This window comes from Bombina bombina, chromosome 1 (assembly GCF_027579735.1).
Source record: "Bombina bombina isolate aBomBom1 chromosome 1, aBomBom1.pri, whole genome shotgun sequence".
Taxonomy (NCBI): Eukaryota; Metazoa; Chordata; class Amphibia; order Anura; family Bombinatoridae; genus Bombina; species Bombina bombina.
Genome location: NC_069499.1, coordinates 264,959,462 through 264,975,878, shown reverse-complemented (window position 1 = coordinate 264,975,878; position 16,417 = coordinate 264,959,462). Strand labels below are relative to the sequence as shown.

General features: G+C 41.1%; 1 protein-coding gene across 6 annotated transcripts in view; it reads right to left on the bottom strand.

Moving 5' to 3' along the window:
• Positions 1-16,417, bottom strand: part of CDIN1 (CDAN1 interacting nuclease 1) — a 644,910-nt gene that overhangs the window by 362,350 nt on the left and 266,143 nt on the right. For all 6 annotated transcript variants that reach the window (XM_053697949.1, XM_053697953.1, XM_053697951.1 and 3 more), the window contains 2 exons: positions 8,070-8,149; positions 7,436-7,485 (listed from right to left, as the gene is read on the bottom strand). In XM_053697949.1, the coding sequence (XP_053553924.1) occupies positions 7,436-7,485; positions 8,070-8,149 (130 nt within the window). The remainder of the gene's footprint in view (positions 1-7,435; positions 7,486-8,069; positions 8,150-16,417) is intronic.

Sequence of the window (16,417 nt, the reverse complement as noted above, 5' to 3'; positions counted from 1 at the left end):
TGCAAATAGTAAAAATATTCTTAACCCTGGTCTCAGTTTATTCTCTGATATAGTAAATAAAAATTCACCTAAAAGCTAAAAAACAATTTAAGCGGTAAAAACGTAATGAACTGCTATTATAACACTGAATACAAAGAATTCACAATTACACAAGTTTTCCCAATATACAGATTACAAGTAGTGTCCTATTTAACCCTCCTGCTAGTTAAGGGTATGCTTGCATATTCTCATGTGTACTTATCCGACATGAAAATATAAAATATTGACTGAGTCTGGCTGTGGTTTTACATATGTATGTGTGTAAGTTGATACAGGCCAGAAGGTGTTTTGGGGTCCCGAGGTCACCTGGTGGGATTTGGTGAATGTATCCGGTTTACACGGTTGTTCCTGTTCTGTTTTATGCTATGTGCTTATTTATTTTTTGCATCTTGTAAGTGCAGATTTTTCCTTGCACTATATATTTATGTGGTTTTAATAAACTTATTTGAATCAAGTTTGCGCTCCTGTCTCCTTCCTTTTTTTTCTGTATATACAGTACTGTGCAAAAGTCTTAGGCCACCATTAGATTTGTTGTTATAGCAATGGTATAATTACCATATATAATTGTTTCTCAGTCTCTTTATTAGAATACAACCAGAAAATACAGGATATTTGTATGCAGTATTAAAAAACAGAAAAAAACAGCTTCTATAGGCAAAAGTGGCAAATATTTAGCGTGACCTCCCCATACACTTGAGCAATAGCAGGAACCTGGCTCTGGTAAACCTACATAGAATGGAACCCTAATTCATTTGATTGTTAACACCTGTATTAGTTCTACTACTTCATATCAAAATGACTGCTGTGAAAAAGGTCTATTACACCAAGTTTTTGCAAGACATACACATGTGGTATGAGTTTAATTTATTGAAGCTTGCTAATAAGACCAACTTTCAATCACATCATTCCATTCAAAATGCCAAAGATCACAGAATTTGACAGTAATATAATAATACTTTTGCATCAGCAAGGCAACTTTCAAAGGGAAATCAGCAAACAAACTGGATACTCAATATATGGTATTCAAGCTGTTAATAAAGAAATGAGAGGCATAGGATAAGAGGGAGGAAATACCACTACCCTTATCGTTTTTTCACTTACCCGTGAGGCGGGGGGGGGGGGGATAGGGCTTTCGCTTCTGGACCCAAGCGCCTGGCCCAGCATACACTGCAACAACACAGGCTGTATGCCCCTATCACCACCCAACTTAGGAAGGCTAATATTAAATATAGATGGGGTTTCCCCACCAAACTCATTGCGACAAAGGACAATCAGACCCATGTCGTCTCCTCTCCCTCCACGGGAAGCACCCTCCTTGCTAACTGGGGTCTTCAACCGGACCCAGACGCCCAAGTGGTGACCCAATTTAGATTACGGGCATCGGCCCCATAATGGACACTCAAAGGACAAAGACCTAAGTTGCAGAAACACAACCCCTCTGACCACTCCTTGAGGCCTCAAGCCCTACTCACTTGAAGTTCTATTGCTATTTTACAGTGACTGTTTCATATTAAATACTGTTTATTTGTACCTTCTAATCTCTTCTAATCAGTTTGGTTATAGATAGGAAGGTTCTGTTAGTTCAAGTGTTTGAAATGTTTACATTGAGAGTGGGGCTACTCACCTTAGCCCCTGTTTCTTTGGTTTGTGTTAGCTCCCCCCCCCCAGACCTAGGAGCCCATACTAGTGCTCCGCATAGGTGGACTACTTCCACCAAACCCCCTTTCTCCCTTATCCTTCTACTCACCCAACCCTTGACCCGGACCGTTATTCCGTCACTAGATTATACAGGGCACAGAACCACAAATGTCCTCTCTCAGGTTTATCACCCACAATGTCTGAGGCTTGAATACAGTTGGCAAGAGGAACCTCCTTGCTAGATCCCTGCGGTTTCATAAGGCCGATGTGGCCTTCCTACAGGAAACGCACTTACTTGCAGACAATCCCCCTACGTACAATTCCCGAGACTTCCCCGTCATCGAGGCAGCCTCATACTCTAAAAAAGCTAGAGGTGTAGCCATATTAGTACACAAAAGGGTGGCCTTAGAACCGCTCCATGTGATTAAAGACCCCCAAGCGCGATACCTTATTCTTATTTGCAACCTAGATCATGTTACATACACCTTAGTCTCTATCTATCAAACACCCTACAGCCTAGATGTTTGATGAAGATTTTAAATAAAGTTGAACAGTTTAAACAGAGTAGGGTAGTCCTAGCAGGTGATTTGAACATGGTGTGGGACAATGGGCTGGATAGGAAAAAGATACCCCCCAAAAGGAACACCACTGCCCCAGATACTTTGAGTAGCAGATTTAGAGAGCTCATGACCCGGTTTAATCACTTTGTCTAGGGGATGTAGGGACCTCCATATATCAAAGACTACACCAACTTCTTCCATCCTCACACTACATACTCCAGACTAGATTATTTTTTCTGCCACCCTGAAACCCTTGACCTTGTACGGTCCACAAGCATACACACATGCCCTTGGTCAGACCACAACCAGGTCATAATGGACTTTAACTCTAAACACACTTCCAGGTCTAGACAATCCTAGAGGTTGCCCAATCACCTCTTATCTGATATCCCTTTTAGGAAGGAGCTCAGGAACTAAATAAAATTTACACTACATATTAATGATTCTCCCGAGGTCTGAGATGACATGAAATAGGGGCATTTAAAGCCACTACTCGTAGTCTATTTATATGCAAACAGGCCCATATCAGGAAGCAGACGGGCCTCTCCCTGTCTCAGGCACATTGTAGGTTACGATACCTAGAGCTCCAAAGAAGCACATCTAACACTACAGAATCCGGACAGGAGGTCAAGGACCTCAGAAGAGCCAAGCCAATCTCTTTAAATTAAAACATCTCATGTACTCGAAGGGTAACACAGCTGACACCTTACTCGCTAACAAAATAAGGCAGCGCACGGGAGCAACCCACATTCACGAGCTTAAGCAGGGCTCACAAGCCGTCAGCCTCCCTTCTCTAATCGACCAGCAGTTTAGTGAGTACTACTCTACTCTTTATAACATTCAGGATCAAGCGGGGCTAGTGCAGACTCCTTCTGAAACTATAGGCCCCTTTCTACATTCCCTGAACCTTTCTACCCAAGGCCCAAACCGAAACCATAGATGTGCCAATAACCTGTCAGGAAGTTAAACAAGTAATCAAAAATTTGAAACCCCTTAAAGACCCTGGCCCCGATGGCTTTACTGCAATCTTCTACAAAACGTACCTCCATGAGACTACACCCATCCTCACTAGATTCTTTAACTTAGCAATAGATGAGGGCAAATTCCAGAGTGAGTTCCTCGAGGCTTCAATCATTACTATACCCAAACCTAATAGGGACCTAACCCTGTGTACTAACTACAGACCTATTTCACTTCAAAATATACTCCAAGATACTTGCCAATAGACTATCGAGATTACTACTGGTCCTTATTAATCCTGACCAAGTAGGTTTCATCCCTGGGAGGGAGGGCCCGGACAACACTAGGGGGCTACTGAACATCCTTCTCGAAGCTAAGAGGTTGAATAAACCTCTTGCTTTGCTATCTCTTGACGCAGAGAAGGCGTTCGACCGAGTACACTGGGAGTATTTATGGAAGGTCCTTGAAACCTTCCAATTTCCAACACAGATTATCCAGACTGTGAGGGCCTTGAACTCTGCTCCCACGGCCTCGGTAAGGGGCCTGGGGTTTAGCTCTCCACCCTTTTTTTATCTCTAACGGTACGCGACACGGCTGCCCTCTTTCCCCCATCCTTTTTGCTCTGGCTATACAACCCCTAGCTGCTACCATCAGGGAAAAAAGGGAAATTGAGGGGGTCATTCTCCATGGTACGGTACATAAGGTGGCACCACAATCTTTACTCCCAAACCCATGCAAACGATCCCCAAACTTTTGTCTCTCCTAGAGACCTTTAGAGCCCTTTCGTACTATAAACTGAACCACAATAAATCTGAAATTTTTACTTATGGACTCCCTGAGGTTGTCTCCAAATGCCTACACGATATACATAAATTTATAGTTAACAATTCCCATATCTCCCACTTAGGCGTCAAATTATCCAACACACTTTTCCAAATGATAGATGATAACTACAAACCCCTACTCACGGAACTCCGGTCCTTAAGCTGGAAGTGGAACTTTAAAACCGTTTCATGGCTGGGGAGTATTGCCGCCCTAAAAATGAGCTACCTTCCCAAACTAACATATGTCTTCCGGTGTCTGCCTATTAGGGTTCCTCGTTCCCTCCTTCTCCAATTCCAGAGTGCATGTACTAAGTGTATTTGGCAGGGTAAACCTCCCCGAATATCCCATAAACTCTTACAGTACCCTAGAATGCACGGGGGTTGCCTCCCCGTCCATACCTAGATACTATGAGGCAGCAATGCTCACACACATTTCCCAGTGAGGCGTTATAGATCTGGATAGTAAATGGAGGAGCATTGTACAGGATTATTTACCCTACAACCTACCCCTGAGGAATTTGATATGGACACCTCCACACTGTAGGAGACTTCTCAGTATAGTGAACCCGGTTATTAAAGAATGCTTAGCTGCCTGGGAACAATATTGGCACTATAAGCAGGTAGCCCCTCATCCATCCCCAATCACCACTATGGCAGGCCTGCTCACGGGCCTACCAGACTCCCATCCGGTTACCTGGGCTAGATTAGGCGTCTTAAAAGTCGCTGAGTTATGGTCCGCTGCTCCCCATGTTGCCTTTATAGAACTCAAACAAATCGGAGGCTCCTTACCTACCCGACCATACATGACTTTTGAATATACTAGGGTTATTAGCCTATTATCTAGATGGGGCTTTAAGCCCTCATCTTCTCATCAGTTAACTTTATGGGAAGCTAGATGGCAGCAGGGGCTACGGCTAGGCAAACCAATGTCACTCCACTATACCCTGATGGAGGGGGCGTCACCAGTAGATAAAGCCCCACACATCCTTAAATGGGAGCGGAAGCTGAACCTGTCAATTCCCACTAAGGAATGGCATCGTACACTTCTGCTCATGAAAAAAGCGCTACATTGTGTCACCATATATGAAACCTACGTCAAACTCCATATGCATTGGTACTATGTTCCAACAAGGTTGGCTCACTTTTTCCCATGACCTCCCCGTCCTGTTGGAGGGACTGTGTACATATAGGGGACATGACACATATCTGGTGGAAATGTCCCAAACTTAAACCACTCTGGAGGAAGTGTTTCACCACACTCACGAACATGGGAATCACCCTTCCCAGAACACCAGAGGTGGCCCTCTTGCACTTAGGCACATGTAAATTATCTAGACATTATGGCATTCTATGTATCTACCTTTTCTCAGCTGTCAAACTTTCTATAGCCAGGTCATGGACAAGAGTTAGCCCCCATGCCTGGTCAGATATAGTTTCAATAATGGCATACATTTACTCCATGGAAAAAAAAATCTACTACACTATAGGAAACTCTGACTTTTATGAATTAATATGGACAGATTGGAAGCGCAGCTTTGATACCCTATGGCTCCCTAGTTTTGAGACTTAGGATAGTCCCTTCTGTTATCTAGGAATACCAGCTGTTCCTCACCAGTCTAGCCCGCACGTAAAACTTTTTCACAGCATTTCATTTTTATCATCAAATTTTCTTAGTTGAAAGCAAAACCTAGGTAGGCTCATATGCTAATTTCTAAGCCCTTGAAGTCCGCCTCTTATCTCAATTCATTTGACAGTTTTTCACAGCTTGAGGGCGTTTGTTCACGTGTGCCAAATATACAACATTGTGCTCACGCCAGTGGAGTTACTTATGAGAGGGCACTGATTGTCTAAAATGCAAGACTGTCAAAAGAAGTGAAATAAGGGAGCAGTCTGCAGAGGCTTAAAGGGACAGTCTAGTCAAAATTAAACTTTCATGATTCAGATAGGGAATGCAATTTTAAACAACTTTCCAATTTACTTCTATTATCTAATTTGCTCAATTCTTTAGATATCCTTCGTTGACGAAATAACAATGTACGTGTGAGCCAATCACACAAAGCCTCTAGGTGCAGCAACCAATCAGCAGCTACTGAGCATATCTAGATATGCTTTTCAGCAAGTGATATCAAGAGAATAAAGCAAATTAGATTATAGAAGTAAATTAGAAAGTTGTTTAAAATGACATCACGAAAGAAAAAAAATTGGCTTTCATGTCCCTTTAAATACAAGTAATTGCATAGGTAAAAAGTATATTAATATAATCGTGTTGGTTATGCAAACTGGGGAATGGGTAATAAAGGGATTATCTATATTTTTAAACAATAACAATTCAGAGTAGACTGTCTCTTTAACTGCAAAGGGCTCAAGACACTTTTCTACATTATATAGACAGAAGAAATAGCTGGACTCTCCTTTGACACAGTAAAGAAAAAAAACAAACCCAGTCTCCTACCTTAAAGCCAAAGACACCTCGATAAAACAGAATGCACAAAATCTATTCCCTATTATCTTATGTAGTGATGGTTGGGGATAAAAATAAAAGACAGAATTTCTTTTTTTCTTTTTTGTGTGTGTAGGAAGAACCTATGCACAAAAAACAAGTGTCAGATAACAAGCTGACTGGCTATAGGTAACCTGGAAGTAAGTTAGAAGATAGCTGAGTCACTACAAAAGCTGAAAGCTAAAAAAATAAAATAAAAATGACTGAATGGCTCAACAATGACTCTAAGCTCAAACAACAAAATCCATACAGATAGAAAGAGAAATAAATCAAATAAAAAGAAAAGAGTATATAGAGAAGAAAATGAGAAGATTTTACAGAATTGTGAGACAACATACCCACTAGTGAAGACTTGAAGAAAAAGAGAGAAATAACGTTTTATTGAAATTCAACGATAAACACACAAACTTTACTCCATGCTGGATAAATTGCTGGAAAGCGCACACAGCGTACAGAAGAAATGCCACTTCACATTGCACAAATTATAATTCACAATTCCACAGGCCAATCAAGAATTTTCTCTATTACATGCTAATCAATTATTTCCTCACCAAGCATGTATTTCTTTTTAACCACAAAGCCATTACAGACCATTATAACTCATGCCTGGCTGCCAATAGCAGCAGATGTAATGATAGTAGCTTGTTGGCTGTGTATAATCTTAGGTAGGGTCACCAATGGAGCACTTTATTTGGCAAGAGATACAAGTGCATTAATACTTCAAACTAATATACTCAACACCATTACCAGTTTGAGAGTCCATCACTTCATAAATACACGCAATCCTCTTTAGAGGGGAAAAACAATAGAATTATAATCTATTTTATACCTTTTGAATAAACCTGATAAAAGGCAAACAGTTTTAAAGGATCATAATTGTATGTGCTGATTTCAGACATCTTAATAAAGGATACTGTTTGATGCAATCCACCAATGGCCCATTACAGCAGTCATTGATGATACACTATATGGAATAAAAAAAAAAACAAAGTAAGTAAATCATGACTCACTGAATTTCATAATACGAATATGCACAGTGCTACACAAAATTAATTTCATGAAAACATACGTTTATATATATATTTATATTTATTTTGTACCAAAAACCATCAGCTATAAATATAAATATGTATTTATGAATAAACAAAAATATATTCCTCTATGTGAAGAACATTAGATTTGAAATAATATTTGAGAAAATGCAATTGGGTTTGTACGCGAGTAAAGGCGTTAGGCTTTCTTCCACTTTTCGCTCTCCACTGAAGTATATGGGGGGAATATGTTAACGAAGTCGCAATATTCGAAGTTCAGCTTTTTGCATGCGTCTGAGCAAAAACTTTTTACTTTTAATATGTAATACGATCAAAACACAATGCACGCAAAAAGCCAAAGTCTAGGGGGGTTAACGTGTGAGTGGGGGAGCAAACTACTGCTCCACTCGTAATCTAGTCCTTAATGTGTTATTTGGAAGCTTTGTAATATTTTACGGTACCAAAAAAATAAAAAGTTTGCTTCCTCTCTCAAAGTTGTCAGATATGAAAAAAATACCTGATAGACTTGATTGGCTAAAACAGGATCTGGGATCAGTGAAGGGTCACGCAGCATGCTGTTCAGTATTGGTTTCGTTGCTGAAAAATATAGAGAATACATTATAAATGTATACAATAATATAATAAATGAATTATACAATAGACAAGTTAAAAAAAACTGTTTTACCCCCTAGCTTTAACATTAAGTGCACTAATATTTTTCCTCTCTGGACTATACTGATGATATGTTTCCACCACAGTGTATGTGTATATATATATATATATATATATATATATATATATATATATATATATATATATATATATATATATATAAAAATACACATAAAAATACACATATAAAAATACACATATACATACATAAACATGGATGAATTATTTATATTTATTATTTGTATTTTTTTTTATTTCTTTAAAAAAAATAACAAAACCAAAACCTCCAGCCATTTATACAGAAGACTAACAACGTTACAAGACCAGAATACACACAGTCCAAATGAAGACAGTCATCCCTGCATGTAGGATTTTATTACAAAAATCTCTGCCCATTATTCCAAGGAGTTTGGTTTTGTTGACCTTCGGTTTTAATGCGTCCAAAACTGAGACAGGGCACACGTCAAAACAAAGGAAGGTTCCACTTGTGTCTGGAACAGGGCTGGCTTCCTGCTCTGCTGTGCTAATCACTACCTCCCTCCTGGAAATGCACTCGGGGAATATCAAGGTCACTTCCCCAGAGGTGAATAGGCTATCATCCCTCTTCTGCCAAACATTAAGCGGGTAAAAATGTTTATACAAATGAATATAATGTTAAGAAAAAGAATAAACACTCCATCAAGAAATACTAATTGCAGAGAAGAAGAAAAAACGAAATGATTCAGTTTATTCAATATTGGTGACCAAAGTACATAACTATTTATGTATTAAATGGTTAAATGTACATTGTGCAAAGTTATTATTAGTATTATATTTTAATAAACTACTTTTAATATTTGACATGACTGAACATGCCCACAGTTGTACTAGGAATAAACAACTATGAAACATATGGCACTGGTAACTGACAAAGTGACCTCAGTGTCCTGAAAGCTTGTAGTTGTATTCCCTGTTTGTTAGCCAATAAAGTTATCACCTGTGCATCACTTATATTTTCATATAAGGATGTTTGCTGAGAAAAGTAATGACTAAAGAAATCTAAATGTTCTGTTTTAAATGTATTATGGGAATGAAAAAAACCACCACACAAAGACAAATAACTGTCCTGAGTACTAGTCAGTTATTAATGACAAAATAATGCCCTATTTGCTATCCCGTACATATCACTTTTCGTTGGATTGCTGTTCAGTATGACACATTTTCATTTATGACAGATGTCCTATATCCCTCCCTTGTTAGTTCTGTTTCTGCATGACCATTAGTCTCTACCCTCATTAAAACTATCAATGCCTCAGAACTTTCCCTTGATCAACAGTCCTAGCACCCAGTCCAGATTATCCGCAATGCCTCTGAATCAGCAGTTCATGTCTGAAATTGTGCTTAAAGGGACAGTAAACCTTCAGAAAAAAATAAACTATTTAATGAAACATATATTAAAATGATTTTTCCTAATTATATGTTGTTATTTTTTTTAAGGTTTTAATAGAATAAACTCAATATAAAAACAGAATTTATGTTTACCTGATAAATTACTTTCTCCAACGGTGTGTCCGGTCCACGGCGTCATCCTTACTTGTGGGATATTCTCTTCCCCAACAGGAAATGGCAAAGAGCCCAGCAAAGCTGGTCACATGATCCCTCCTAGGCTCCGCCTACCCCAGTCATTCGACCGACGTTAAGGAGGAATATTTGCATAGGAGAAACCATATGATACCGTGGTGACTGTAGTTAAAGAAAATAAATTATCAGACCTGATTAAAAAACCAGGGCGGGCCGTGGACCGGACACACCGTTGGAGAAAGTAATTTATCAGGTAAACATAAATTCTGTTTTCTCCAACATAGGTGTGTCCGGTCCACGGCGTCATCCTTACTTGTGGGAACCAATACCAAAGCTTTAGGACACGGATGAAGGGAGGGAGCAAATCAGGTCACCTAAATGGAAGGCACCACGGCTTGCAAAACCTTTCTCCCAAAAACAGCCTCAGAAGAAGCAAAAGTATCAAACTTGTAAAATTTGGTAAAAGTGTGCAGTGAAGACCAAGTCGCTGCCCTACATATCTGATCAACAGAAGCCTCGTTCTTGAAGGCCCATGTGGAAGCCACAGCCCTAGTGGAATGAGCTGTGATTCTTTCAGGAGGCTGCCGTCCGGCAGTCTCGTAAGCCAATCTGATGATGCTTTTAATCCAAAAAGAGAGAGAGGTAGAAGTTGCTTTTTGACCTCTCCTTTTACCAGAATAAACAACAAACAAGGAAGATGTTTGTCTAAAATCCTTTGTAGCATCTAAATAGAATTTTAGAGCGCGAACAACATCCAAATTGTGCAACAAACGTTCCTTCTTCGAAACTGGTTTCGGACACAAAGAAGGCACGACTATCTCCTGGTTAATGTTTTTGTTAGAAACAACTTTTGGAAGAAAACCAGGTTTAGTACGTAAAACCACCTTATCTGCATGGAACACCAGATAAGGAGGAGAACACTGCAGAGCAGATAATTCTGAAACTCTTCTGGCAGAAGAAATTGCAACCAAAAACAAAACTTTCCAAGATAATAACTTAATATCAACGGAATGTAAGGGTTCAAACGGAACCCCCTGAAGAACTGAAAGAACTAAGTTGAGACTCCAAGGAGGAGTCAAAGGTTTGTAAACAGGCTTGATTCTAACCAGAGCCTGAACAAAGGCTTGAACATCTGGCACAGCTGCCAGCTTTTTGTGAAGTAACACAGACAAGGCAGAAATCTGTCCCTTCAAGGAACTTGCAGATAATCCTTTTTCCAAACCTTCTTGAAGAAAGGATAGAATCTTAGGAATTTTTACCTTGTCCCAAGGGAATCCTTTAGATTCACACCAACAGATATATTTTTTCCATATTTTGTGGTAAATTCTTCTAGTTACAGGCTTTCTGGCCTGAACAAGAGTATCAATGACAGAATCTGAGAACCCTCGCTTTGATAAGATCAAGCGTTCAATCTCCAAGCAGTCAGTTGGAGTGAGACCAGATTCGGATGTTCGAACGGACCTTGAACAAGAAGGTCTCGTCTCAAAGGTAGCTTCCATGGTGGAGCCGATGACATATTCACCAGATCTGCATACCAAGTCCTGCGTGGCCACGCAGGAGCTATGAAGATCACCGACGCCCTCTCCTGATGGATCCTGGCTACCAGCCTGGGGATGAGAGGAAACGGCGGGAATACATAAGCTAGTTTGAAGGTCCAAGGTGCTACTAGTGCATCTACTAGAGTCGCCTTGGGATCCCTGGATCTGGACCCGTAGCAAGGAACCTTGAAGTTCTGACGAGAGGCCATCAGATCCATGTCTGGAATGCCCCACAGTTGAGTAATTTGGGCAAAGATTTCCGGATGGAGTTCCCACTCCCCCGGATGTAATGTCTGACGACTCAGAAAATCCGCTTCCCAATTTTCCACTCCTGGGATGTGGATTGCAGACAGGTGGCAGGAGTGAGTCTCCGCCCATTGAATGATTTTGGTCACTTCTTCCATCGCCAGGGAACTCCTTGTTCCCCCCTGATGGTTGATGTACGCAACAGTCGTCATGTTGTCTGATTGAAACCGTATGAACTTGGCCTTTGCTAGCTGAGGCCAAGCCTTGAGAGCATTGAATATCGCTCTCAGTTCCAGAATATTTATCGGTAGAAGAGATTCTTCCCGAGACCAAAGACCCTGAGCTTTCAGGGATCCCCAGACCGCGCCCCAGCCCATCAGACTGGCGTCGGTCGTGACAATGACCCACTCTGGTCTGCGGAAGGTCATCCCTTGTGACAGGTTGTCCAGGGACAGCCACCAACGGAGTGAGTCTCTGGTCCTCTGATTTACTTGTATCTTCGGAGACAAGTCTGTATAGTCCCCATTCCACTGAATGAGCATGCACAGTTGTAATGGTCTTAGATGAATGCGCGCAAAAGGAACTATGTCCATTGCCGCTACCATCAAACCTATTACTTCCATGCACTGCGCTATGGAAGGAAGAGGAACGAAATGAAGTGTCCGACAAGAGTTTAGAAGTTTTGTTTTTCTGGCCTCTGTCAGAAAAATCCTCATTTCTAAGGAGTCTATTATTGTTCCCAAGAAGGGAACCCTTGTCGACGGAGATAGAGAACTCTTTTCCACGTTCACTTTCCATCCGTGACATCTGAGAAAGGCCAGGACTATGTCCGTGTGAGCCTTTGCTTGAGGAAGGGACGACGCTTGAATCAGAATGTCGTCCAAGTAAGGTACTACTGCAATGCCCCTTGGTCTTAGCACCGCTAGAAGGGACCCTAGTACCTTTGTGAAAATCCTTGGAGCAGTGGCTAATCCGAAAGGAAGCGCCACGAACTGGTAATGCTTGTCCAGGAATGCGAACCTTAGGAACCGATGATGTTCCTTGTGGATAGGAATATGTAGATACGCATCCTTTAAATCCACCGTGGTCATAAATTGACCTTCCTGGATGGAAGGAAGAATTGTTCGAATGGTTTCCATTTTGAACGATGGAACCTTGAGAAACTTGTTTAAGATCTTGAGATCTAAGATTGGTCTGAACGTTCCCTCTTTTTTGGGAACTATGAACAGATTGGAGTAGAACCCCATCCCTTGTTCTCCTAATGGAACAGGATGAATCAATCCCATTTTTAACAGGTCTTCTACACAATGTAAGAATGCCTGTCTTTTTATGTGGTCTGAAGACAATTGAGACCTGTGGAACCTCCCCCTTGGGGGAAGCCCCTTGAATTCCAGAAGATAACCTTGGGAGACTATTTCTAGTGCCCAAGGATCCAGAACATCTCTTGCCCAAGCCTGAGCGAAGAGAGAGAGTCTGCCCCCCACCAGATCCGGTCCCGGATCGGGGGCCAACATTTCATGCTGTCTTGGTAGCAGTGGCAGGTTTCTTGGCCTGCTTTCCCTTGTTCCAGCCTTGCATTGGTCTCCAGGCTGGCTTGGCTTGAGAAGTATTACCCTCTTGCTTAGAGGACGTAGCACTTGGGGCTGGTCCGTTTCTACGAAAGGGACGAAAATTAGGTTTATTTTTGGCCTTGAAAGACCTATCCTGAGGAAGGGCGTGGCCCTTACCCCCAGTGATATCAGAGATAATCTCTTTCAAGTCAGGGCCAAACAGCGTTTTCCCCTTGAAAGGAATGTTAAGGAGTTTGTTCTTGGAAGACGCATCAGCTGACCAAGATTTCAACCAAAGCGCTCTGCGCGCCACAATAGCAAACCCAGAATTCTTTGCCGCTAACCTAGCCAATTGCAAAGTGGCGTCTAGGGTGAAAGAATTAGCCAATTTGAGAGCACGGATTCTGTCCATAATCTCCTCATAAGGAGGAGAATCACTATCGATCGCCTTTACTAGCTCATCGAACCAGAAACACGCTGCTGTAGTGACAGGGACAATGCATGAAATTGGTTGTAGAAGGTAACCCTGCTGAACAAACATCTTTTTAAGCAAACCTTCTAATTTTTTATCCATAGGATCTTTGAAAGCACAACTATCTTCTATGGGTATAGTGGTGCGTTTGTTTAAAGTAGAAACCGCTCCCTCAACCTTGGGGACTGTCTGCCATAAGTCCTTTCTGGGGTCGACCATAGGAAACAATTTTTTAAATATGGGGGGAGGGACGAAAGGTATACCGGGCCTTTCCCATTCTTTATTTACAATGTCCGCCACCCGCTTGGGTATAGGAAAAGCTTCTGGGAGCCCCGGGACCTCTAGGAACTTGTCCATTTTACATAGTTTCTCTGGGATGATCAAATTCTCACAATCATCCAGAGTGGATAATACCTCCTTAAGCAGAGCGCGGAGATGTTCCAACTTAAATTTAAATGTAATCACATCGGGTTCAGCTTGTTGAGAAATTTTCCCTGAATCTGAAATTTCTCCCTCAGACAAAACCTCCCTGGCCCCCTCAGACTGGTGTAGGGGCATTTCAGAACCATTATCATCAGCGTCCTCATGCTCTTCAGTATCTAAAACAGAGCAGTCGCGCTTACGCTGATAAGTGGGCATTTTGGCTAAAATGTTTTTGATAGAATTATCCATTACAGCCGTTAATTGTTGCATAGTAAGGAGTATTGGCGCGCTAGATGTACTAGGGGCCTCCTGAGTGGGCAAGACTCGTGTAGACGAAGGAGGGAATGATGCAGTACCATGCTTACTCCCCTCACTTGAGGAATCATCTTGGGCATCATTTTCAGTGTCACATAAATCACATTTATTTAAATGAGAAAGAACCCTGGCTTCCCCACATTCAGAACACAGTCTATCTGGTAGTTCAGACATGTTAAACAGGCATAAACTTGATAACAAAGTACAAAAAACGTTTTAAAATAAAACCGTTACTGTCACTTTAAATTTTAAACTGAACACACTTTATTACTGCAATTGCGAAAAAATATGAAGGAATTGTTCAAAATTCACCAAAATTTCACCACAGTGTCTTAAAGCCTTAAAAGTATTGCACACCAAATTTGGAAGCTTTAACCCTTAAAATAACGGAACCGGAGCCGTTTTTAACTTTAACCCCTTTACAGTCCCTGGTATCTGCTTTGCTGAGACCCAACCAAGCCCAAAGGGGAATACGATACCAAATGACGCCTTCAGAAAGTCTTTTCTATGTATCAGAGCTCCTCACACATGCGACAGCATGTCATGCCTCTCAAAAACAAGTGCGCAATACCGGCGCGAAAATGAGGCTCTGCCTATGATTAGGGAAAGCCCCTAAAGAATAAGGTGTCTAAAACAGTGCCTGCCGATATTATTTTACCAAAATACCCAGATTAAATGATTCCTCAAGGCTAAATATGTGTAATATATGAATCGATTTAGCCCAGAAAATGTCTACAGTCTTAATAAGCCCTTGTGAAGCCCTTATTTACTGTCTGAATAAAAATGGCTTACCGGATCCCATAGGGAAAATGACAGCTTCCAGCATTACATCGTCTTGTTAGAATGTGTCATACCTCAAGCAGCAAAAGACTGCTCACTGTTCCCCCAACTGAAGTTAATTCCTCTCAACAGTCCTGTGTGGAACAGCCATGGATTTTAGTAACGGTTGCTAAAATCATTTTCCTCTTACAAACAGAAATCTTCATCTCTTTTCTGTTTCAGAGTAAATAGTACATACCAGCACTATTTTAAAATAACAAACTCTTGATTGAATAATAAAAACTACAGTTAAACACTAAAAAACTCTAAGCCATCTCCGTGGAGATGTTGCCTGTACAACGGCAAAGAGAATGACTGGGGTAGGCGGAGCCTAGGAGGGATCATGTGACCAGCTTTGCTGGGCTCTTTGCCATTTCCTGTTGGGGAAGAGAATATCCCACAAGTAAGGATGACGCCGTGGACCGGACACACCTATGTTGGAGAAATTCCCTATTTTGCACTTCCTCCGTTTACCTAATTATGCAAAGCCATTCACGGATGGCTCTACATACAGCCCTCCGGAGCGCGCACCTCCATATTTAATCCCATGATTGCTTTCTTTTAGCAAGGCTGTCAGTAGGAATAGTATTTGTCTGTGTCTCTAACATATTCACGTGATCGCTACTCTTGGTGCACAAATGAGTAGTGTTTAGCAAGTGCACATTCTTTTTTACAAGCTTCACAATAAAGAGACGTGTATGCTTTAGCGCCAGTGCACGTGTCCGTGATTGCGCATTGCTGCTTAGTATATTCACTTAGCTAATTTGAATAATCAATCTCATCGGTCAATTGCTTAGAGCCATTTCAGTGACTGTCTGCCGGGGCTGTCTGCTAATGAGAGATAGCAGCATGAAGCAGTTTAAACAAAACAGAAAAAGTATGGTAATTTATATACACACGCAATGTATTATCTAGGTACTTATAACAGAATATTAGTTGTTAAAATACACCGTTTTATGACCCTTTAACTACTTTCACAGAACATTTAAAGTAGGGGTGTTTATTCAGATCCTTTGTTAGAATCCAAATGGGTAAGAAGGCATAAGCTTGTGGGATTCGGCTCTTTTTATAGCAGCATTTGTTCTTGTGAAAGTTCAACACACTAGGGTCTGTACAAATCTAGCCTATGCTTTTCCTTCTCTGGTTCTTCTACCAAGAGTGATTGCCAGAATCAGGCAAGAGGAGGCACCAGTAATTCTGATTGTTCCGGCTTAGTCTTGTAAGGTTTGGTATGCAGATATGGTTCAGATGTCCAGTTTTCCACCTTGGT